The sequence below is a fragment of the Balaenoptera physalus genome (genome assembly GCF_965194825.1).
Source record: "Balaenoptera physalus genome assembly, chromosome: 15".
Taxonomy (NCBI): Eukaryota; Metazoa; Chordata; class Mammalia; order Artiodactyla; family Balaenopteridae; genus Balaenoptera; species Balaenoptera physalus.
Window position 1 is genome coordinate 10,119,731 of NC_138894.1, and position 24,156 is coordinate 10,143,886.

The window sequence follows — 24,156 nt, forward strand, 5'->3', positions numbered from 1 at the left end:
ATGCACTTATTAAGCACCTGCTGCATACCCGGCTCCTTGGAATATATAGAAATAATCAAATTTATTGGCGTTGTTCTCAAAGACTTTGCAGTCTGATTGAGGAGGCCAATTATGACCTGTTAAGTGCCAACTGGTGTGGGGCATCTATCTACGACGCCCCCCTCCCCATGGCAATATTGAAGAAAATGGGAACCTGGCTGCTTTTCTAAGGTCTTTAAAATACCGAGAGGCTGGAATGATTTGGAATATTAGATGTCCTCGCATAATGAGCCAAATGTGTGTTCATACCGCCCCATGCCCTCGCTCTCCAAATGCGATGTCTCCGAATTACAAAATAGGAAGATATTTATGTCAAACCCAACCAGCCCACACATCTGAATCACACAGGAGCACTTTGTCAGAGCATCTTACCAAATGGCTCAAACGAAATCAACTATTTGAGAATGTTTTTTTTCCTTAGGAGAAATGTAATAAAGCAAAAGATGTTATTACAAGTGATTTCTGCCCTTGGATTTTATAAGCGCAGGTGATGAGGCTCGCTCATTCATAAAATATTTCCCAGCATCTACTGTGTGTAGGTTATCAGGGCTACAGAGATGAAAAGAGCTTGTCTCTGCCCTTAATGAAGCTCAAACTCCAGGAGGGGAAATGTGCACACAATAGTGTGGGTGAGCAGGGGCTCAGAGGAAGGTTGCAGGGTGCCCAGCAAGTGCAGAGATTTCTCAGGGTCAGGGTGGGGCAAAGGCGCTGATGTGCGTGAGCGCGGCTCCCTCGGGAAGCAGGCGTGCAGTGTCAGGTGTGGCTGCGTGGCGGAGGCGGGGATGGCAGGAGGTGAGGTGGTGGCCAGGCCGGACTGGAGGGACTTCCTGTGATATTGCCATTGCCACTTCGTTTTTTCTGGATCACAAACGAGCAGTGTACTGAGAGCTAGATTTTGAAAATATATTTCTAATATATGTTGTTCTCAGCTCAAACATGTCTTGTCCTCTGCTGGCTAACTAAAGCATCTTCACAGAAAAAGAAGTTTGGGTCAATTTTACAGACCTTTGTTTTTCTGAAGTACTCTAATAGACTGTCAGATATCAGAGTCCAAATCACTCATATCATAATTGAGACAGAGGCCCAGAGAGGCAAGTGATTTGTCCCAAGTCACTCAGCTGGTTAGCAGCTAGTTAGTGGGTAGGCAAGGCGAGAACCCAGTTCTGTACATTTATTGCAACTTCTGCCAACAGTGTTGGCAGGCTTCTAGCCAAGTGCTACTCCAAGCAACTGGCAGTAGCTGTCTGGAGTACTGTGTGGTGAGCAATTCTGAGAATGATGCTGTGGTTGATTACTGATGTCTGCCCAGGGCAGGTGATGGGAGAGTGGTGATACACGTGTCCATTGTTGCCGTTCTGCCTTACCTTTCCTTACGGTGATAAAAATGAAGCAGCAGGGAAAGCTGCTCACCCACGCTGTCAGTGCAGTGAACACAGAGCTGCCTTTCCCACAGACTGGTCCTTCCTCAGCTCACAGTCTCAGGGCAAAAGCCGTGTTTAGCAAGGAATGCCAACGGCTTGCAACAGAATGGAGAAAATGTGAAAAGCAATTTCACAGATCTATGCTCTGCAGCGCATTTGTATTGTTTGTCTAAACTATTTTTAAGTTAAAGTGAAAACAAAGTTAATACCTTTTTAGTTACTGAACTAGCGAGGCGATTTTAGACCTATAAAGTCATTAAAATAACATTAACTGTGTTTTTGCTCAATTAAGAAAATAATGGCAAACAAGTCCATACATAGAATTTGTTTTCAGTAATTTTATAGTTTCCTCAAATCTCACTAGGTCAGGGAGATCCCTGGAGCACCACGGCTTTTGCTCCCAAGTACAGGAAGCCAGTTTGGGGGGGCTTGTGGTCTAACCAGGGTCCAGCTGGCTGATGGGTAATCTGGAAGTTGACCAAGAGGCAAGTGAGTGGGCAGGCAGGCCACATTTATGTGGTGACACACAGTGTCCTGCAGGCCCATGAGGCAAATCCTTGGTTGAAGTGCCAGCCCACCAGGGGTGAATGTGCAGTTTCATTAGCTGCCTGCTTTCTGTTTTTACTGAGTCCAAGCTCATACTGCTTGCTGCATGACAGGCCACTAAAGCAAGAGAGAAGTTGTTGCGGCAAAGAATAACGACTTTATTCGGAAAGCCAGCGGACCAAGAAGATGGTGGACCAGTGCCCCAAAGAACCATCTTCCCCGAGTTAGAATTCAGGCTTCTTTTATACTGAAAGGGGAGGGAGTGCGGCTGGTTGTTGCAAACTTCTTGGTGTCATAATCCTTTGTTCTTGCATCTTTTCAGGGAGGTCAGGTCAGGATGTTCCTGTAGACCTTCAACAAGACAAATGGTATTCTCTGTTCTGCAACTTACTGTCTCTCTATGAATGGAAAAGTGCTACACCTTTAAAGGTCAGAGCCTCGAGAATAGGCTGTCCTGTATATTTCAGGCTATAGGCAACATTCTTGTAGCAAAAGCAATAGAATACAGAGGTTAAAATAAAAGAAACAGATCCAGTATGGAGTCAGCTTTGTTCTTCGCTCTTACACTGTCATGTTTAATTTTTTTATAAATGCAGACACTGGCTCTGGGTGGCACCTCTTTATTTCTGTCCTCAGTTGCAGCATGTTATTGCCCAGTGATCCCTGATGCCCCGTGTTGAATCACGTGTGTCTGTGTGTTAGTCCTCAGGCCGCATGGTTCTCCAGCACGGTTCTGCCTGATGCCCACCGGCTCACTCTCCCAGCTTTACTACCCTCTCTCCTGCTCCCTCCCTGCCAACTGGGACCTTCCCCTCTTCCCTCCATCACAGACAGCAGGGACCTGCCTTCCCACACCAGGTGACTTCCTTGCATCCCTTGAGTTGGGAGGGTGGCTGGCCCCATGTGGCCCGAGGTGGAGAGACTTCTGCCCAGCAGTTCGTGCAGAATTCCTGCTGACTCCCAGCTAGGGTGCTGCCCTTCTATGTTTTTGTCTTTTTCGTGTTTCCATAGAGCTGCGTTTAACTGGGAAGAACTGTGAAAAACTGTCAATGTGGCAATTTGACCTACGGCTGTTCTTTCCACTTTGGGGGCGGGGAGGGGGCTGGGTTAAATATCAATATAACTCATGATGGCCATTGTGCTCTTTATAATGTCTCTTTGGGATACTAAGCAAGTAAAGGCCACATAGGTGACAGGTGCCACTTGCAAAGGTTAACTCTGAACAACACACAGCAGAGAGGAGACTGAAAGTTGTCTCACTCCTTCCTGACCCTTGTTAGTAGCCACTCTAAGTAACTGAAGCGCTCCCTTGGGCTCTGGGGGCCTAATGGTTTGGTTTGATTGCCTTTGCAGCTGGAAAGAATTCATCGCTAGTGAACCCATCTCTTCTACGGGTGTTTAAGCAGTTCAGAATGTTACAGGAGAAAAAGCACATCGTGATGTTTTTGAAATCCCAGGAGTGAGCAAGGAAGGGCTACTCGCAGAGGCATGGGTGGGCCAAGTGGCATGAGGTGCGGGGTCTCCCCGCCTTGATTCCTGACGGAGACCCTGTTCTACATCCCTGCTCCACCCAGGCCCTTTCAGCTCAGGGGACCGTTCCGGCCCGGGGCCAGAGCACAGCGGGCTGGTCCTGTGTGTATAGGGTGGGGTGTTGGGATGGGGGTGTGAGAGGGTCGTCAGAGGTAGTGGAGCCACCAGGGGACGCTGCGTCCTGGCACCGAAGCCCCCTGTAGGTGGCCGGCGCCGACCCTGGGCAAGTTGCTCACCTTCCTTGCAGGTCGGTGCTTGTTAAGCTTTACAGCGATCATTCCTCCTCCAGCTTGTCGTCAAGCTGGAAATGGTGCGCAGACGAACGGGGAAGCAAATGTGAAAGTCCCTGGGAAAAATGACAGAAACTGCTTGTCAGAGACTCAAGGTCTCATTTCCAGCAGTGGAGAGGGCGGGTCGTGACACTGCTGAGATCCAGCCGCTCCTCAGGTTTACCGGGTTAGGAAACTGAGACTTAAGAGAGGAACAGGAACTTAAATCCTAAGTTCCTCAGTCCTAAGTCCCAGCCTGTTCACCACATACTGCTTGGTCTTTGAAAGAAACTATTGGAGCGTCTCCTAATTATCAGCAAAATACATGTTCAATCAGAAAATTTGCAAAACATAGAAAAGCGCAGAGAAGAAGTTTAAAATACACCTAATTCTGTGATGTAGAAATAACTGTAGATCACATCCTTTTGTGGTCCTTCCTGAATTCCTTTTATGCATTAAGAGACTTGTAAAAAAAAGTAACAGTGGGTTTTATGGCACACGCTATTTATAGCATCAAAGGAGGGTCTGTTGGCAACATCACTGGTGTCATCCAGGAGCTCGTTAGAAATACCAGGATCTCAGGCCCCACCCCAGACTTGCTGAGGCAGAATCTGTGTTTAGCAAGCGCTTCAGATTCTGGGATGCGTATTCCCTTTAGAAGTACTGTTGTAGCCGACTTTTTCCCCTTGCAACGTATTGTGGGCATTCTCCCTTGTCAATCAATATTTTCATGTAACAGGGTTTTTAGTGGCCTCGTGACATGTCCCAACACCATAGCCAGTCTCCTGTTTCTGTCTCCTACTGATGAGCCTTTAGAATGTTTCCAGGGGGCTGTTCTAAGGGGATACTTGATGATCTCCTGAGGACACATTCCCAGAAGTGCAGTTACCAGATCAGCAAGGGTTTTGAAGGCTTTTGATGCTTGCTGCCAGATTCCAGCCCAGAGAATATCTAACTTGACTGGTCACTTGAAATCTTGACCTGGGCTTCTTAGTAGGCAGCTGCCCTCGTGGGGAAGAGCTCACAGCTGGGTGAGGTACAGGCCTTGATTTGAGTGTCAGATTTTCCACTTAACGCCGGCTCAGTGATCTTGGACCATTTGCTTAACTTCTCTGATCCTCTGTTTTCTCACCTGCAAAAAGGAGATATGCCATTTAATTCAGAGCTGGTTGTGAGCATTAAATGAGAGAGAATATAGACCATCTTGGACCTGGTACCTGCTTCATTCTCTTCCCTCTGAATAAAACGAGACCAAAGGCCTGAGGAGGTCCAACGCAAAGCCTTTTGATTTTCTTTCAGAAAAGATTTTCTGTTGCAGTTGATAAATTCCATTGTAATAGGAATGCACCAGGGGTGTTACTGGCCTTTTAGTTTGGTTCTCCCATGTCCTGAGGGAGGTATGGCTCGGGCACGGCAAAGAAGGGCAAAGAAAGCATCAAAGAGAGGAAATTCCTGAAATTTTTTCTTAACCTTGAGCAGAGATTTAAGATGTGCAAACAGTGTGCCGTGGGGAGCATGCTGGGAGGTGGTTGAGGGACAGTGAGAAGGCATGTGCGCGTGAGCGGGTGGTGGCAGGGCCCTCCCTGGTCTTAAGGGTCCCTCTCGGTCCCTGGGGCCTTCAATGCGACCCCAAGATGCGACGCCGCATCCCTTTGTGGTGTTGTGTCAGTCTGAAGAGTGTTGTCTTGTGCTGGGCACCGCCCTAGACTAGCAGGGAGTGCTGACCAGGCCCAGAGCAGAGCCGGCCGTAGCGAGTGGCAGGGTGGCTCCAAGTTCAACGCGGCTGGCTGCTGAGCCGGCCTCTGGTGGGGTGAGTTGCAGCTGTGGGTCTGTTGGATTTGGCCTCTGGGGAGAGAGGAGTGCTGGCCGGGACCACTCTTTAGAGACATCCGCTCCGAGGCTGAGGCCCGTCCCTGACCCCCTCAGTGGTCCACTCTGCTCCTGGATCGCCTCACGGGAGACGGGGACCCCCTGCCGGCCCGTTGTCTTTCTCCCTGGAGAAGGCTGTTCTGATAGCAGCATCCAGGAAGCAAATATTCAGACTCTAAAGCACACAAGGGCAAGTCGATGTAGACTGCCGTCAAAAAGCACTCAGTGGTCATTTTCCAAGTTCGCTGAACTCACTGCTTTCTTTGTTCACCATCAGATACATTGGTTATGCTTTATTATTTAAATTATAAGCCATTTGACCAGAACTTTATATATATGGACGCATTTTGGAAAACAGAAGAGGAAGCTAGGACTTTTTCTAAGATAGTTTCTAAGAACCATCTTCAGGAGTCACCCCTGTCCCCTGCTGCTCCTTGGTTTTAGTAACACAGCCTCATGCTTGTCACCCAGAGCCTTCTGTCAACCCTCCAGACGTTGCCTGGAAACTGCTGACTGTGCCGGTTAGCAGCCTTTAGACCTTGGAGAACTCAGGTGGGGTTGCGATGCTGGACGGCAGGAGTCTATTATTTTGAAGTGGCAGCTGCCAGTCATCAGGGAGGCGGCTTTTTGTGGGCTGCGCTTGGTGATTTCTCTCCGGCGGGGGGCGTGGCCTGTGCACCTGCCAGGTGTGGTCTCCAGCAGGGAGTGCTGGACTCTGTCCTTGCCACAGCGAGCTGCCGAGCAGGTGCCTGACTGAAAGGAGGAGCCTTTGGAAGGTCCAGGAAGGCAGTTCACAGAACACATCCAGGACCCGCGGCAACATGCTGGCCCTTGAAGAAGGAATAAGGAGAAAGCCAGCGCAAGGGAACGCACTTGCAGGGGTGGACGTGCCCCCGGGGCCCTGAGCCCTTGCTCGGATGGATGGGGCAATCGGTGCCCTTTGCCCGCCTCTGCGGGGAGCGCAGGAAGACGGAGCCCGGGCTTGTCACTTTCCACCCTCAGCAGTTGGGCAGCGACTCCGCTCAGAGGGAGGCGGGTGGTGGCTCCGGCCCCACCCTGGGCGTCCACGTGTTTGGAGGGAAGGAGGAAGTGCGTGTGTGTCTGAGCGTCCACTGCCCTGGGCTGCACACCTGCCGGGGGACCCGCGGGGCCGCAGGAATTGGCCGAAGCCCCGCTTCCTCGGGGCCCGGGGTTGCTGCTCCGGAGACGGGGACGAAGCTCTTGATCAGCACCCAGGGGTGTCCCGAGGGCCCCAAGCCCCTTTGGGGAGGACAGGGAAGGCCCTCTGTTCTCCCAGAGGATGAAAGTGCCGGAGGCCCCCTCCACGTTCACGAAGATGGCTGCCTTTTACCAGTGCGTCAGGCCTGAGCCCAGGTGGGCCTCTGAGAGCCAAGAGGTCGGGGGTGGGAGGCGGAGGGGCGGAGCGGGGGGAGGCCCGGCCACGACCCCCAGCCCCTGGGGTCCAAGAATCGACTTTCAGCATCTGTTGTCGTGTATGACCTTTTTCCTTACAGACATCATTATGTATATTATATAGTTCCTTGAATTGTGTGAATTCTAGGACAAAATAATGATTTTCTTTATTTTCTTTGTGACACATGCATATATTGAAAGAGAGGGACACAGGAAGCAGAGGGCTAAGGTGAGGGGGTGGGGAGTGAAAGGAAGGGAGAAGGAGAGGGGCAGAGGGCTGGGAGACAGAGCACTTTCCTCTGAATAGCCCATGCCTGTAAGGTGGTTCCACATGGCACAGTCTGTGTACTTCGGGTGGAGAGTAGACAGTGGAGGACAAAGTGAAAGACCATTAGAATTATTCCTGTAGCTAACTGGGAAGAAGTGAGAGAGAGGCATGGACTTATCTATACTACCAAATGTAAAATAGATAGCTAGTAGGAAGCAGCCGCATAGCACAGGGAGATCAGCTCGGTGCTTTGTGACCACCTAGAGGGGTGGGATAGGGAGGGTGGGAGGGAGACGCAAGAGGGAGGAGATATGGGGATATATGTACATGTATAGCTGATTCACTTTGTTATAAAGCAGAAACTAACACACCATTGTAAAGCAGTTATACTCCAATAAAGATGCTAAAAAAAAAAGAAAGTAAAGGGAATCAGGATATGTCACCCCAAAATATGCCACTTTGACAGAATAATTATTTTAAGCTGAAGGAATCTGAGAAATGGCAGGTATAGGAAGGGCTCGCTTCCCTTTCTACCCTGAAGCAGGTCGTAAGACTCTCATGTGAGAGGTGTCCTCCTTATACTTGGAGGAAAGGAGCATCCTTATCTCCAAAGATGGGGGGATACTGAGAGGAACCTGAAAGCACAGGCTTGCTGTTTCCCCCAATTTACTATCCTTAGCTCATATCCTTTATGTCTCCTATCATTATTTCCCACAACTTTCTACTCTTCATCAAACCTAGAATAAAAACACTCAGGCTTAACCATTTCTTTGGATCTTCACTTCCTTATAAAGGCTCCTGTGCCATGTAAAACATAAATAAATTTGTGTGCTTTTCACTGTTAAAAAAAAAAAAAAGAATTATTCCTGTAGCTAAAGATCAGCACCGAAGGGCTTGTTCTTTTAATTTATGTTTTAATTGAAATATAGTTGCTGTACAATATTATAGAAGTTACAGCTGTACAATATAGTGATCCACAATTTTTAAAGGTTATACTCCATTTATAGTTATTGTAAAATATTGGCTGTATTCCCCATGTTGTACAGTATATCCTTGTAGCTTGTTTTATACCTAATAGTTTGTACCTCTTACTCCCCTCCCCCTATATTTCCCCTCCCCCTTCCCTCTCCCCACTGGTAACCACTCATTTGTTCTCTATTATCTGTGAGTCTGCTTCTTTTATATTCACTAGTTTGTTGTGTTTTTTAGACTCTACATGTAAGTGATCATACAGCGTTTGTCTTTCTCTGTCTGACTTATTTCACTTCACATAATGCCAAAGGGCTTGTTCTTAACTGACAGATTTGCTGAGGGCAGTGACCTGCCCGAGTTCCTTTGGCGCAGAGGCCAGCAGACCTTCAGAGCCACCTCGCCCTGCTGCAGGTGACCTCATCCTTTGAGAATGTTTGGCCCTCGGTGCATTTTGCTTCGGTCATGATAGTACAGAGGGAAGTAGAGCTATGACATGGTTGAAGTGCATTTGCAAGTATAAGTAAACAAATTGCATGTCTTATATACCAAATGGAAAATTCCAGTTAGGCAGCCTCTGCTGATCCAAGTGATGGTCACATCTGCCCATCACCTGGGCTGGGTGGACCATCTTGGGAAATGGATGTTGCACCTTCGGCAGCAGACATCTGGTGGTGTGGGGATGCTGAGGGACCTGGACAGACTGTCCACCCACCAAGCCTCACTTCCTTCTTTTGCTACCTAGGGACAGGAACCCAACAACCAGGGGAGTCCTCAGGAACATGGGCCTTTGCACTGTGTAAAGCCCTGTGCATGGAAGTCACCATCATTGTTATTGTTTCATAAAAATCTTTTTACTTGTAATTATTCAACCTCAGTGTCTGATGCTGCCTATTTTGTTTTTTGGTTTTTTTTCACACGCACACACTGTATTTTATTTTTACAAGAGATAAATAGACTGACACCAAGCATTGTAAATGGATGACCACAACAAAAGCAACAATGATTGCAATTACCAAACGCAAAACACACTCATACTATGTCATAATAGTGACATTCAGTCCAGTAATCCTCCACTGTAACAGCTCCTTTACTTGGCAGTGAAAATTGATTTGTATATTTTTTGCCTCTGAGTCCTTGTGGGATTTTTTTTTTTTATAATTCAAACAGAAAGTCACAAAAATTATAATCATCCTGATCGGTTCACTCAGTCCCATGTAATTAATTTTTTTTTCATCTTGATCTTTTGTTAGCACTTTTATGAGTTCATCAGTTTTCCATTAGAGTTCTGAAAATGCTTATTCATTCAGTTCAGCAGTACAGTCAGTTACCAGAAACCTGTACTTGTCAGAGTCTTTTCCATGAATTCCTTGAAGATGAAACCCTTTTATAGGAACATATTTGCAAAAGTGATGCTGCCTATTTTGAATGGACCAGAATAGAGCGGTGGTGTGATGTCTCCTCATTAATAGACTTTGGAGCATGACTTCCTAATTAAAAAAAAAAAAAAAAGCAAAACCTTAATTCTGCATCTGCTGTGCTGCAGAAATGCCAATCACATATGGAACATCCTAGATAAATTTAGCCTTAAGAACTTTCTTCGTGTCATTATTTTTGGTATAAATGCTTAAAAAGGGGGAATTTATTACGTAAATAGACTCATGAAGTTAAAAACAGACCAGCCTTCATAAAGCTTCCCTGAGCCCTGGGCTCTGGGTCCATTCGTCCCCTGTGGGCAGCGATCAGCACAACTTACAGCTCTAACTCTGAGACTGAACGTTTCCAAGTTAGATGGCATCTTGGCAAGATACTCCAGTGTTAGAATGTATTTTCCCAGGAATTACGTGAATGCAGTTTCTGAGGTTGCAAAGTTTGAAGCTCTTATGCTTACCTGTTTTTGAAATGGTGGTTTTGTAAATGTCGCTAATAGATTTGTTTTATTCTAATAACCTGAAAATGTCTAAACTAACATTTTTTAAATCTCATATGAAAACATTCATTTCTGGGTGAGTGAAAACAGGTAACTCCTGTGAAAGCTGTCATGCATCACAGTCTGAGACATGAGCTTTGTTGAGGAGCATTCATGTAGACGTAGGCTGCATACGTGGACATAGTTTATCTTACATAAGATATTATTTATATGCTTATAAACCGTGCCGTTTGTCTTGCGGATGACTACGTTTGTTTGAATGAAACTCTGCTGTTTCTCTGCAAAGAAACAGCCCAGCCAGTTGTGGTCCACCGCCTTGTTCTCTTTGGGTGCCCCAACTGTCCCTGCCCAGCTGTGGCCGAAGGGAAGCCGGAGGACGGGAGCAAGGCATCTGGAGCAGAGACTTCCTCTGCATCCATATTCCTTGACTCCCAAAGGCTCTGCATGGTTATAGGGCACCTGATGTCTAAAGGGGGACAATGGACAAGAAGAACTCAGGCTAAAGAAATGTGACATCGTTTAGCTAAGTCACGGATTTAGAAGGACGTCTCTCCTCAACACATTGGAGTACTATGTGGTCTTGGGAACAGTGATTGGGTAGTTGATGCTGTGTCATTTTTATCAGGAGGTGAATCCTTTGTCTAACAAGTGTTATAAATGCTTCTGGTTCATTCACTCACTCATTCATTCATTCAACAATCTTTATTAAGGACCTCCTGTGTGGCAGTACCATGCTGGTACATGGTCCCTATTCTCAAGGAGTTAGTCTTCAAGTTTTACATCCTTAGCCAGATAGGGGATGACTCACTTCTCTAGGCCAAGCCTAATTTTAGTATTTTAATAAGATAATCAATTATAGGTCGATAGGAAACTGACCGCCCAGTAAGTTCCTTTGTTTCCCTCCCGCTGTCCTCCGAGCGCTGTGACTCAGTGTCTGAGTTCTCTGCTTTCAGCCCTTCACTCATCCGATTTCTTTGCTACTTTTTAAAAAATTGAAGTATAGTTGATTTACAGTGTTGTGTTAGTTTCTGGTGTACAACAAAGTGATTCCGTTTTATATGTATATATATATATATATATATATTCTTTTTCATATTCTTTTCCATTATGATTTATTATAGGATATTGAATATAGTTCCCTGTGCTATACAGTAGGACCTCTTTGTTTATCTATTTTATTTATAGTAGTTTGTATCTGCTAATCCCAAACTCCTAATTTATCCCTCCCCCACCCCCTTTCCCCTTTGGTAACCATAAGTTTGTTTCCTATGTCTGTGAGACTCTTTCTATTTCATAAATAAGTTCATTTGCACATATAAGTGATATATGGTATTTGTCTTTCTCTTTCTGACTTACTTCACTTAGTATGATAATCTCCGGGTCCACCAATGTTGCTGCAAATGGCATTATTTCATTTTTTTATGACTAATATTCCATTGTATACATATACACCGCATCTTCTTTATTCATTCATCTGTTGATGGACATTTAGGTTGCTTCCTTGTCGTGGCTATTATAAATAGTGCTGCTGTGAACACTGGGGTGCATGTATCTTTTCAAAGTATAGGTTTCTCCGGATTTATGTGCAGGAGTGGGATTGCTGGATCATATGGTAACTCTAATTTTAGTTTTTTAAGGAACCTCCATACTGTTTTCCACAGTGGCTGCACCAATTTACATTCCCACCAACAGTGCAAGAGGGTTCCCTTTTCTCCACATCCTCTCCAGCATTTGTTATTTGTGGACTTTTTAATGATGTCCATTCTGACCGGTGTGAGATGGTACCTCATTGTTGTTTTGATTTGTATTTCTCTAGTAATTAGCGATGCTGAGCATCTTTTCATGTACTTATAGGCCACCTGTGTGTCTTCTTTGGAGAAATGTCTATTTAGGTCTTCTGCCCATTTTTAGATTAGGTTGTTTTTTTGTTGTTGCTGTTATTGAGTTGTATGAGCTGTTTGTATATTTTAGAACTTACGCCCTTGTTGGTTGCATCATTTGCAAATATTTTATCCCAGTCCGTAGGTTGTCTTTTCGTTTTGTTTATGGTTTCCTTTGCTGTGCAAAAGCTTATAAGTTTGATTAGGTTCCATTTGTTTATCTTTGCTCTTACTTCTGTTGCCTTGGAGACTGACCTAAGAAAACATTGATACGATTTATGTCAGAGAATATTTTGCCTATGTTCTCTTCTAGGAGTTTTATGGTGTCATGTCTCATATTTAAGTCTTTAAGCCATTTTGAGTTTATTTTTTTGTATGGTGTGAGGGTGTGTTCTAACTTCATTGACTTACATGCAGCTATTCAGCTTTCCCAACACCACTTGCTGAAGAGAGAGACTGTCTTTCCCCCATTTTATATTCTTGCCTCCTTTGTTATAGTTTAATTGACCGTAGGTGTGTGGGTTTATTTCTGGGTGATTTCTTTGCTTTCTTTTCTCCCATATGTCAGAGTGGATCTACCCTTTCTCCTCCCTGTCCTTCCTGACGGGTAGACAGAGCAGGTTTTGCACAGAAACATTGAGGTGTCTGCTCTGAAGGGCAGGAGGTCCCCTGGCACCCTCGAGGAGACATGACCGTGGAGAGGTCGACTGCCAACGCCCCTGCCACCTTGGGGTGGGAGCAGAGGTCAAGTCTTCTGCTCTTGAGGATAAAAGTATCTATCATGAGGCAGTAAAGCTGGCACAATTTTCAAGCAGAGATTTCTCACAGGAACTTTGCAAGCCTTACACATTCCGTTGCCTCAGTAATGTGAAACTTCTTTTTCTAAAAAAAGGTACAGGCAGATCCTGGTGTGACTCACTAGAGAACAATAGTCAAGTCCCAGTTTATTTTCGTCTTCTTCCCCAAGAAAAGGAAAAGTTAGTTAAAGGTATAGGGAAGGTAAGGAGGCTTAAATCCAGAAAGCGGAGCCAGATCACAGAATCGTGCAAACGGAGGTGTGATGAAAACTGGTGAGTGCTGTCAACAGAAGGTTCGGGGCTTCTCACTGTGCATTGTGGGAGGTGCTGTCTCATCCGATCAGACCCCTGGGGGGATGTGGAAGTGAAGCTGGTCCCTGAGGGCTGAGTGGGAGTTGATAGAAGCAAGTGGAGTGTAAGGGCAGGGAAGAGCATTCAAGCAGAGGGAACAACATCTGCAAAGGTCCTGGGCTGGAAGGAAATGAAGCCGGTGGGTCAGGGAGAGCAGGGCAGGCACATTCCTGCCAGTTGTGTACAGGGCGTCTGGTTGAGATCCAGACAACCTGCTCGTCTCGTCCACGTTTAGATTTACTCACATATACTGCCCTCCATTCCTACCTGCACCTCCAGGCTTCCATCTGAGATCATATCCTTCTTCCCTGAATATCTGCTTTACTGAGGGATTGCTGGAGACACATTGTATCATGTCTTCTTTTCCAAAAATGTCTTTATTTCACCTTTTTTTCTGGTCACGCTTTTTTCCAGCAGCTTTATTGGCATATAATTTACCTACCATAAAGTTCACCTGTTAGGAGTGTGCAGTCAATAGGTTTTAGTATATTTACAGAGTTGTGCAACTATGAACATAATCTAATTTGAGAACATACTCATGTCCCCCAAAGAAACCTTGTGCCCATTAGCTGTCACGTCCCTTTCTACCTCCCTCCCCCAGCACTCTACTCCCCAACCCTAGGCCAACAGGAATCTATTTGTCTTTCTCTATGGATTTGCCTATTCTGGGTATTTTATATAAATGGAATCATTCAGTATGTGGCCGTTTGTGTCTGGCTTCTTTCACTTAGCATAATGTGTTCAAGGTTAATCCATACTGTAGCATGTGACAGTGCATCATTCCTTTTTACGACTGAATAATATTCCATGATATGTATGTGCCACATTTTAAATTTATTCATCAATTGTTGGGCTATTTCTACTTTCTGATTATTATGAATAATGCTGAACATTGGTGTATACGTTTTTGTGTGCATTTTTCCCCATTTTTTTATTGTTGTAAAATACACATAACATAAAATTTACCATCTTAACCATTTTAACGTGTATAGTTCAGTGGTATTAAGTACATCCATCCTGTGCAACCATCACCACCATCCATCTCCAGAACTCTTTTCATCTTGCAGAACAGAAACTCTGTACTCATTAAACTACCCCACCCTTTCCACCTTCCCCCAGCCCCTGGCAACCATCATTCTGCTTTCTGTCTCTATGATTTTGACTCCTCTAAATAAGTGGTGGAATCATTCAGCATTTGTCTTTTTGCAACTGGTTTATTTTGCTTAGCATAACATCCTCAAGGTTCATCCACGTGGTAGCAGAGTTCAGAATTTCCTTCCTTTTTACAACTTATAAAGAGAGACTTGCTTCTGTCATTTTGCTATTGGTTTTCTCTATGCCTTATAGATTTTTTTATCCTTCATTTCCTGCAGTACTGTCCTCTCTTGTGTTTAGTTGATTTTTTTGTAGTGAAACTTTTAAGTTCCTTTCTCATTTCCTTCTGTGTGTGTTCTACAGCTATTTTCTTTGTGGTTACCATAGGGATTACATTTAACATCCTAAAGTTATAACACTCTAATTTGGATTTGTACCAGCTTAGCTTCCATGACACACAGAACCTCTGCTCCTTTACATCTCTGTTCCTCTTCCTTTCAGTTGTTGATGCCACTAGATAACATCTTTAAACATTGTGTGTGCAGAAACATAAATTAATAATTTGAAAAAATACAGTAACCTCTTCAATTAGGTAGCAAATAAAATGTGGAGTTACAAACCAAAGTTACAGTAATACTAGCTCTTAGACAACTAATTGCTTTTTTTTTTTTTAGCATGGATGGGTACTCCAGTGGCTTTATTAACTCTTTTCTGGGGATGGCAGGACCTTATAGCTGGAGACTAATTGCTTTTTAAAAATGTATTAGTCTCTTAAATTGTGTAGAAAACAAAAAGTGGAGCCACAAACCATTGTTACAGTAATACAGTTGACCCTTGAACAATGTTGGTGTTAGGGACACCAACCCTCCACGCAGTCCAGAATCCAAGTCTAACTTTACACTTGGCCCTTCGTATCTGTGGCTCTGCATCCAGGGATTCAACCAGCTGTGGATTGTATAGTACTATAGTACATATTTATTGAAAAAATTCACATTTAAGTGGACCTGGGCAATTCACACCCATGTTGTTCAAGGGTAACTGTACTAGCTTTTATAATTGCTCATATATTTACCATGTATATAGTTACCATTTTATAATTGCCATGTATTTACCTTTACTGAGCTTTTTTAAGTTAGTTTTTTTTTAATTGAAGTATAGTTGATTTTTAATATTATGTTACAGGTGTACAATATAGTGGTTCACAATTTTTAAAGTTTACACTCCATTGATTATAAAATATTGGCTATATTCCCTGTGTTGTACAATATATCGTTGTAGCTTATTTTATATCTAATAGCTTGTACCTCTTTATCCCTTACCCCCATATTGCCCCTCCCCCCTTCTGCACTGGTAACCACTCATTTGTTCTCTGTATCTGTGAGTCTGCTTCTTTTTTGTTATATTCACTAGTTTGTTGTATTTTTAGATTCCACATATAAGTGGTATCATACAATATTTGTCTTTCTCTGTCTGATTTATTTCACTTAGCATAATGCCCTCCAGGTCCATCCGTGTTGCCGCAAATGGTAAAGTTTCATTCTTTTTTATGGCTGAGAAGTATTCCATTCTGTATATATACCACATATTCTTTATCCATTTTTAAAATATGGTTTCAAGTTACTGTTTAGTTCCCTTTCATTCCAACCTGCAGGACTCCCTTGAACATTTCTCACAGGGCAGGTGTAGTGGTAACAAACTCCCTCAGCTTTTATTTATCTGGAAATGTCTTAATTTCTCCCTTGCTTTTGAAAGACAGCTTTGCCATGTATAGGGTTCTTGGTCGACATTTTTTTTTTTCCTTTTAGCACTTTGAATATATTGGCCTCCTGCCTTCTACCCTCCAGAGTTTCTGATGAGAAGCCTGCTGATAATCTTATTGAGGATTCCTTGTGTGTGATGATTTGCTTCTCTCTTGCTGCTTGCAAGATTCTTTATCTTTGGCTTTCAACAGTTTGATTATAATGTATCTCAATTCATTGAACTCCTTAGATGTTTACATTCGTGTCTTTCATCAAATTTGGGAAGTTTGGGGCCATTAATTTTTCAAATATTCTCTCTGCCCCTCTTTCTCCCCCCTCCTCCTTTTGGGACTCCTACAATGTGTATTTTGATCCACTTGATGGTGTCTTACAGGTCCCTTATGCTCTGTTCACTTTATCCATGTCCTATCTTCAAGTTTTCTGATTTTTTTCTTCTACCAGCTGAAATCTGCCTTTAAAACCCTCTAGTGAATCTTTCATTTCAGTTATTATTATTTTTAGCTCCAGATTTTTTTTTTTGCTTCCTTTTAAGGTTTTCTCTCTTTTTATTGATACTTCCATTTTGTTCATACATTATTTTCTTCATTTTCTCTGTGTCTTTAGTTCTCTGAGCATCTTTAAGATAGTTGTTTTAAAGTCTTTGTCTAGTAGATTTAACACCATATCTTTTTCAGATTCAGAACTGGACATTTGAATCTAATAATGTGGTAACTCTGGAAATCGGATTCTCCCCCTTCCTCTGGGTTTGCTGGGCGTTTTTTTTTTTGTGCCAAGGATCAGCCTGAACTGTAATCTTAAGGTCTTCTCAGGTCTTTTCTAAGCCTGTGCCTTTCCCTGGGCATATACAGTAATTTTCTCATTTGCCCCATATATACAGTTTGCTTTTGAATGCCCCAGTACTTAATGTCTGGCTCCCAAAAGGGGAAAAGAGAAAACTGAAGTGGAGGAGAAGAAATGGAGCACCAGCCCAGGCCTTTAAAGCTCCTGGAAGTTAGTGCACCTAGAAGGGGAGGGGCTTGCAACAGTAAGGGGAGGTGCAGCAATAGTGGCGGCCCACCTCTTTGTCTGCAACTCTGTCATCATAAGCATTAATCACAGCACAGATCCCCAGTATTTGGAGAGCAGGGTCCTTTGTGCCCACCATCGTTCCTTCAAGCTGTGTGCAAGCTGCTTCAGGAACAGATTCATGGCTGCCTCTCAGGGGGGTAGGGAGTGGGGGTGAGTAGGTGCTATTGAGCTAAGAGCTGAAATTGACTGAAATTAACTGCAATTTGCATACCAACCTTCCAGGGGAAGTTGCAAGCCTTAAAGGGACTCCAAAATAGTTACCTTAAACAGATTCTGCCAGTGTGGTTGTTTTAGAAGTGGGAGACAGATTCCTGGTGCCTCCTACTCCACTGTATCCCTAGAATTTTCCATGGACATATGTTTATTTCTCTAGGGTAAATACCTGGGAATGGAATTGCCAGAATGTATGGTATCTTTATGTTTTGTGGGGTTTTTTTTTTTTTTTTTAATATTTTATTTATTTATTTATTTATTTATGACTGTGTTGGGTCTTCGTTTCTGTGCGAGGGCTTTCTCTAGTTGTGGCAAGCGGGGGCCACTCTTCATCGCAGTGCGTGGGCCTCTCACTATCGCGGCCTCTCTTGTTGCGGAGCACAGGCTCCAGACGCGCAGGCTCAGTAGTTGTGGCTCACGGGCCCAGTTGCTCCGTGGCATGTGGGACCTTCCCAGACCAGGGCTCGAACCCGTGTCCCCTGCATTGGCAGGCAGATTCTCAACCACTGCGCCACCAGGGAAGCCCTTGTGGGGTTTTTTTTAGGAACTGTTTTCCAAAGTGGCTGTAACATTTTGCATTTTCATCAGCAATGAATTAGGGTTCCAATTTCTCCATGTCCTTGCAAACACTTGTGACTGTCTGTGTCCTTGCAAACACTTGTGACTGTCTATCTCTCTGATTAGAGCCATTCTAGTGAGTGTGAAGTAGTATCTCACTTTGGTTTGGATTTGCAATTCCCTGATGACTAATTATGTTGAACATCTTTTCATATACTTATTGGCCATTTGTTTACCTTTCTTGTACAAGTATCTGTTTAAATCCTTCATCTATTTTAAAATGGATGTTTTTTATTATTGAATTATAAGAATTATTTATATATTCTGGGTACAAATCCCTATATGATATATGATTTGCAGATATATGATTTGCAAATATTTTTCCCAGTCTGTGAGCTGCCTTTACACTTTCTTGATAGATAGGTTTGAAACAACAAGTTTATACATTTGATAAAGTCCAACTTACCTGTCTTCCCTTTTGGTGTTGCATCTGAGTAATCATTGCCTAACCCAAGATCACAAATTTATTCTAATGTTTTTTTCAAAGAGTTTTCTAGGTTTAGCACTTACATTTAAGTCTATGATCCACTGTGAGGTAATTTTTATGTATAGTGTGAGGTAGGAGTACCAATTATGTTTTGGATGTGAATGTCCAGTTGTTCCAGCATTTGTTGAAAAGACTGATTCTTCCCACATTGAATTGTCTTGGCACCCATGTTGAAAATCTATTGGCCGTAAATATATTTTATTTCTGGACCCTGAATTCTGTTAATCTGTATGTCTATCTCTATGCCAGTACCGTGCATTCTTGATTGCTGTAGATTTGTAGTCAGTTTTGAAACTGAGAAGTGCGAGTCCTCCATCTTTGTTCTTCTCTTTCAAGATTGTTTTGGGTCCTTCGTATTTCCATACAAAATTTCAGATCAACTTGTCAATTTCTGCAAAAAGCCATCTGGGATTTTGATAAGGGAATGCATTGAATCTGTGTATCAATTTGGGGAGTATTGCTGTCTTAAACATATTAAGTTTCTGATCCGTGAACACAGGATAGCTTTCCACTTATTTATGTCTTCTTTAATTTCTTTCAGCAGTGTTTTGTAGTTTTCAGAGTACAAGTATTCCGCCTCCTGGGTTAAATTTATTCCTGAGTAGTTTATTCTTGTATGCTATTGTAAATGGAATTGTTTTCTTAACTTCATTTTTGGATTGTTTACTGCTGGTAAGAGAGCAATGGATGTGACAGGCATAGAAGCTCACAGCCTTGGCAGTGAGGGGAGTGGTCGGCAGACACCTAACAAACAAGTTGCTGTTGACAGCTGTGGTGAGCATTGTGAAGACAGGTACAGGGGCTGAGACAGAATACCACAGAGATGCAAACAGGGCCTGGAGGGTGGTGTGGAATGAATGGGTCTGTAGGGGTGGACCCTAAGGTTTTTGTATACAGTTATGGGCTCAGAGGTATGTAATCAGGATACAGATATTTTTCTTTGCACTGTGTAAATAAGTGTAATGGATGGGTACCTTTAAAATACCGTATTAAAATCTGTTCTCATTCTTCACGTGAATAAACTTCCGTAGAAGTTTTCAGTATAAGCTGCAACTAATGATGGAATTCTGCTGGAAGCTGGGGAGAAGCCTGCGGTGAGTTAGGGTTCAGAGAGAGGCAGTGGGGCAGCCCTCACAAGGATCCTTCTTTGGATCCAGAACTCTCCTGGATCCTGTAGGCGCCCAGATGCACACTGATGAGTGCTGTGTGGAGGGGTCTGGAGGCTCAGCACCCTTTTGAGTTAATTAGAACCCCTGAAGGGGCCCCCTCAGGTCCAGGTTTAAAGAACAAGTTATCCTGTACTTGGACTTGAGCTGTCAGAGCAACGGGGTGGGATGGTGGAGGGCAGAAGCTGGTTGAGGGGACACTGGGGCCACTTGACTTGAACTTTGAGTTACAGTGAGAAGCAAAAGGGGTGCTGGGAGATACTGGTTATTTGCCACATTGCCTTTCTAATTATGGTTCTCCTTCTGGCTTTTTCTTCAATTTTGCTCGGGTTGGGGAACATGTATTCAGCAGGGCAAGTTATTGGGCTTAACAGAGAAGACATTCCCTTGTAACGGCTGCAGAGTGTTTGCATCTGGAGCATCCGAGTGAAGGGGACGGTCCTCCATCTGCACACCCCGCAGTCTCAGGTGGCGGGCATTCCTCCGTGGCCTGGAATATATTTTTATCAGTTACTTGGCAGCAGTTTCATTCATGGTCCATCGGGCTGTGGAGCATTGAGAAGATCAAGGGTCATCTAGGAGCCCAGGTGTCTTGATTGTTGATACTGGTGGCTCCAAAGCGAGCCGTTTGCACAAGGAGACTGTGCCTACATGAGACAGAATGGCCAGCCCCTAGGGCGTGCCGGTGATGTGTGTTCTTGTCTGCAATTGTGCAGAGGCGTGAGCCCATGGTGAGAAACGAGATGCAGAAACCGACAGCTCTTCTCAGCGGGTGCTTGTATGTGCTGTGTTCTCAGTCTCATTGCGTTCAAGTGTTATTGCCCCCATTTTGTAAATGAGGAAACAGAGGCTCAGCCCTGGTGAGTGGTGGGATGCGGCTTCAGCTCCAGGACTGCCTCACTCCCAAGTCTTTCCCTTTTCCTCTGCACCATATTGCACTCCTATTAGTAAGAAGATGTTTGGAGCCTAAAACATGAGCAGGTTTTCAAGCCTCCCACATGGGGCGAGCCTGACTTGTCGTCCCTTTGTCTGTGGGGTGACTGTTGCCTCTGAGCGTGCGTTCATTAGCAGCCTTGGCATCTGCTGCTGCTCTCTGCCTGGGCCCCCGCCGAGAACGTACCTTCCAGCAAGGTGAGGACCGGGCCACCCTCTCGTGTCTCCCGCTCACCCTCCCACCTGCTCCTGAGCCCTCTGCCCTGTGCACAGGGCTTTATCACAGCCACATTGTTCAGTCCAGGGAGAAGCATTTCTGAGCTCCTGGGTCCACTCCACACTCGGCGGGATGGGCGCCCTCCTGTACACCCACCTCCGAGGCTTGTGCACACACTCACATACACTTGCATGTTCTCAGCACTTCCCAGCAAGGAACATTTTGTAAAATGTGCAGAAGTGGACATTTTGAAGGTAACCTCCTGGTTTCTTAAGAGTGTTTGTTAGCTGATAAATCATGGCAGCCTCAACCCACCCCCACCTCCCCGCAGACTAAGATGCCCTGTCAGACCCAATGGATGGTCTCCTGGGGCTCCTTCAGCCTCTGAGCCTGGCCTGATGCTGGACAGGGGCTGCTTGGCAGGCAGAGCCATTTCCGTGGGAGATTGGTGTCCTTTGGATTTCCCAGCTTCCCTTAAGCCCCTCTGGGGACAGCTCAGGATGCTCCACTCCACTGGGTCAGCACCTGCAAGAGGCAGAGACCAAGTTGGTCTCATCCATCACTGTATCCCCAGGCCTCATAAGTGCCTGCCCATCCTGCATATACAGTCAATATGAGTATATAGGTTGGTGTCTCTGCCTCACTACTTTGGGCCAGTTAATAAACTTACCTGATACATAATACATGTTCTCATTTCCAAAATGGGAATACTTAGAGTTCTTGGAGATTAAATGAGATGATATGCTGCATGCTTGATAAATAATTGCAGCTGTTAACTCCAAATTCAAGCGATAGAAAGCTCAAGCACTTGTACTTCTAGCTCAGTGGCAACCATAGAAGATGGTATCCAGCGTAGTAGTTGGTGACTCTTAACCAAATCTCACCACTTTTACTCTCCTTGCTCCTTGGATTGCTCCTTCTCTACTGTCTCTTCCTTCAAATCCTCTGGTAGCCACCGCATCCCCTATAGTAACATTAAGCAGCAGGATACTATGGGATCAAGGATTTTGATAAAGATTGCATTAAATCTGTAGATTGCTTTGGGTAGAATGATATCATAACAATAATAAGTCTTTCAATCTATGAACATGGGATGTCTTTCCATTTATTGGCATTATTTTCAATCTTTCGTCAACATTTTTTAGTTTTCAGGGTATAAGTCTTTTGTCTCTTTGGTTAAATTTATTCCTAAGTACTTTATTCTTTTTGATGCTATTGTAAATGGAATTATTTCCTTAATTTCCTTTTTGGATTGTTCATTGTTAGTTTATAGAAACAACTGATTTTTGTGTGTTCATTTTGTGTTCTGCAACTTTGCTGAATTCAGTTATTTGTTCTAACAGTTCTGTGTGTGTGCAGTGTGGCAGGGATCTTTAGGATTTTCTACATGTGAGATCATGTCACATGTGAACAGAGATAATTTTACTTCTTTCTTTTCAACTTGGATGCCCTTTATTTATTTTCCTTGCCTATGTGCTCTGGCTAGGACTTCAGTACTATGTTGAATAGATGTGGTGAGAGTGTCTTGTTCCTGATCTTAGAGGAAAAACTTACAGTTTTTCACTGTTGAGTATGATGTTAGCTGTGGACTTTTTATATATGGCCTTTATTATGCTGAGGTAGTTTTTCTCTATTTCTAGTTTTCTGAGCGCTTTTTTTAATCATAAAAGTGTGTTGAATTTTGTCAGACGGTTTTTCTGCATCAGTTGAGATGACTGTGTGTGTGGTTTTTTTCTCCTTCATTCTGTTGATCCAACATTTTTGTAAAGCCGAATTATATCAAAATCAAGAAGCAAGGCTAATGAAGGTTTGTTCACCTTTTAAGGAATTGGCTGATCAGGGATGGGGCAGTTTGACATTAATATTAAAGGAGACCTAAATATTAGACCCAGCTCTAGCAAAGACCTGCATCTCCTTTCCTCTGTTAAATACTTTTTTTTATTTCTCCCATCATTTCCCATTATGTACTGTGTGCAAGTGGTGAATGTTAATTGGTTAATTAAATATTTTAGCTCCCTTTTAAAGTATGCGAATTCATAGTAATTGCCAATAAGAAATAGCTTTCCAAGTAAATGAGGAGTTAGTCTGTGTGGGATAGAATGTGCTGTTTAAAAGTCAGTTGTGGAAAGCAGGGACACAGCTCAATACTCTGTAGCAGGAATATTGACCAGTAATCATTTATTTGATTTCCATGAAGGGTCAGAAATTTTTAATCTAGGGAGAAGCCAAGTCCCTATGGATGAAATGATAATGGTATGTGGAATGATTCGCTTTGAAATAACCTAGTTAGCGGGGAGTGGAGAAGGGGTAAAAATGAGCAAGAGTCACCATGTTTTAAAATCATTATGCATTCTCTGTACTTTTATATCTGTTTGAAATTTTTCATAAAAAGTTCAAAAAAGAAACAATAAAAATAAGTGATGGTACAGCATAATATCAAAACATTATGTAGCCATTACAATAACATCAAGAATTTTACTGATGTGGGATAAGAAAATCAGGAACTCAGTCTTACTAATATAGTGCATGTGTGCTTGTGCACATAAATATTTGCATAAAAGATATTGGAAGGAAATACAGTAAAACGTTCCGTAGTTAGTCATTCTTGGTTGGTGGGATAATGGGTGATTTTCATTCTATCTTCCAAACTTTCTACAGTGAACAAGAGAAAAACCTAATTTCCGAAAATTTTTTTTCAAAGAAAGGAACGAACTCTGCATTGTGTAAATCGGTGAAGCATTTTCCAGTTTTCCATTAAATGGCTCTGGTCAGTGATTAGATAAATGCTGATGTGGTTACTAATCTTGAGCTGTGGACATGTTTTTGGCCTCTACTGACCTGGAATCTGTCTTTGCCAGGGACATGGGCAAAAGGCAGTCACCACCATTTCAGTCATTGATAACTTCTGTTAGACTTGTTCCTCTAACATGACTTTCTATCTGATTTTAGTGAGCTGGACATGATTTCCACGAGGGTGATGGACATTAAGCTTCGGGAGGCCGCGGAAGGCCTTGGGGAGGACAGCACAGGTAAGGCCCTTACTTCCCCTGTGCTGGGCGGAGCCCTTGTTGCATTGTAGGCCCGAGAGAGGGGCTGCTAGAGCCAGGGCTTTGGGTTCTCTACGTGGAGTGTGGGTTCAGTTCACAGTGTGTTCAGACACATGTGGCTGGAGAGCACGTCCAGACTGTTGGCGGCCACTCGGGGGCAGCGCTCCTTTGCTTCTCTGTCAGACACGGCAGCGGGGGTGGGGGTGGATTACTCATTTTCCTCCTTCCTGGAGGTGAACATGTCCCCAAGTTTGGTTGACTCGAAAGCAA

The 24,156-nt window shown here is 43.9% G+C and overlaps 1 protein-coding gene and 1 pseudogene across 9 annotated transcripts in view; both read left to right on the forward strand.

Moving 5' to 3' along the window:
- Nucleotides 1-24,156, forward strand: part of CRACDL (CRACD like) — a 123,309-nt gene that overhangs the window by 55,004 nt on the left and 44,149 nt on the right. For all 8 annotated transcript variants that reach the window (XR_014254183.1, XM_082427250.1, XM_082427245.1 and 5 more), the window contains exon 2: nucleotides 23,789-23,868. Coding sequence is in view for 7 of the 8 variants with exons in the window: in XM_082427250.1 (XP_082283376.1) it covers nucleotides 23,799-23,868 (70 nt within the window). In the remaining variant the exon portion in view is untranslated. The remainder of the gene's footprint in view (nucleotides 1-23,788; nucleotides 23,869-24,156) is intronic.
- On the forward strand, nucleotides 822-17,637 carry LOC309643448 (annotated as a pseudogene). Its single transcript, XR_014268614.1, has 4 exons — nucleotides 822-831; nucleotides 6,522-7,048; nucleotides 8,658-8,738; nucleotides 9,070-17,637. The product of XR_014268614.1 is annotated as an uncharacterized misc_RNA (transcript).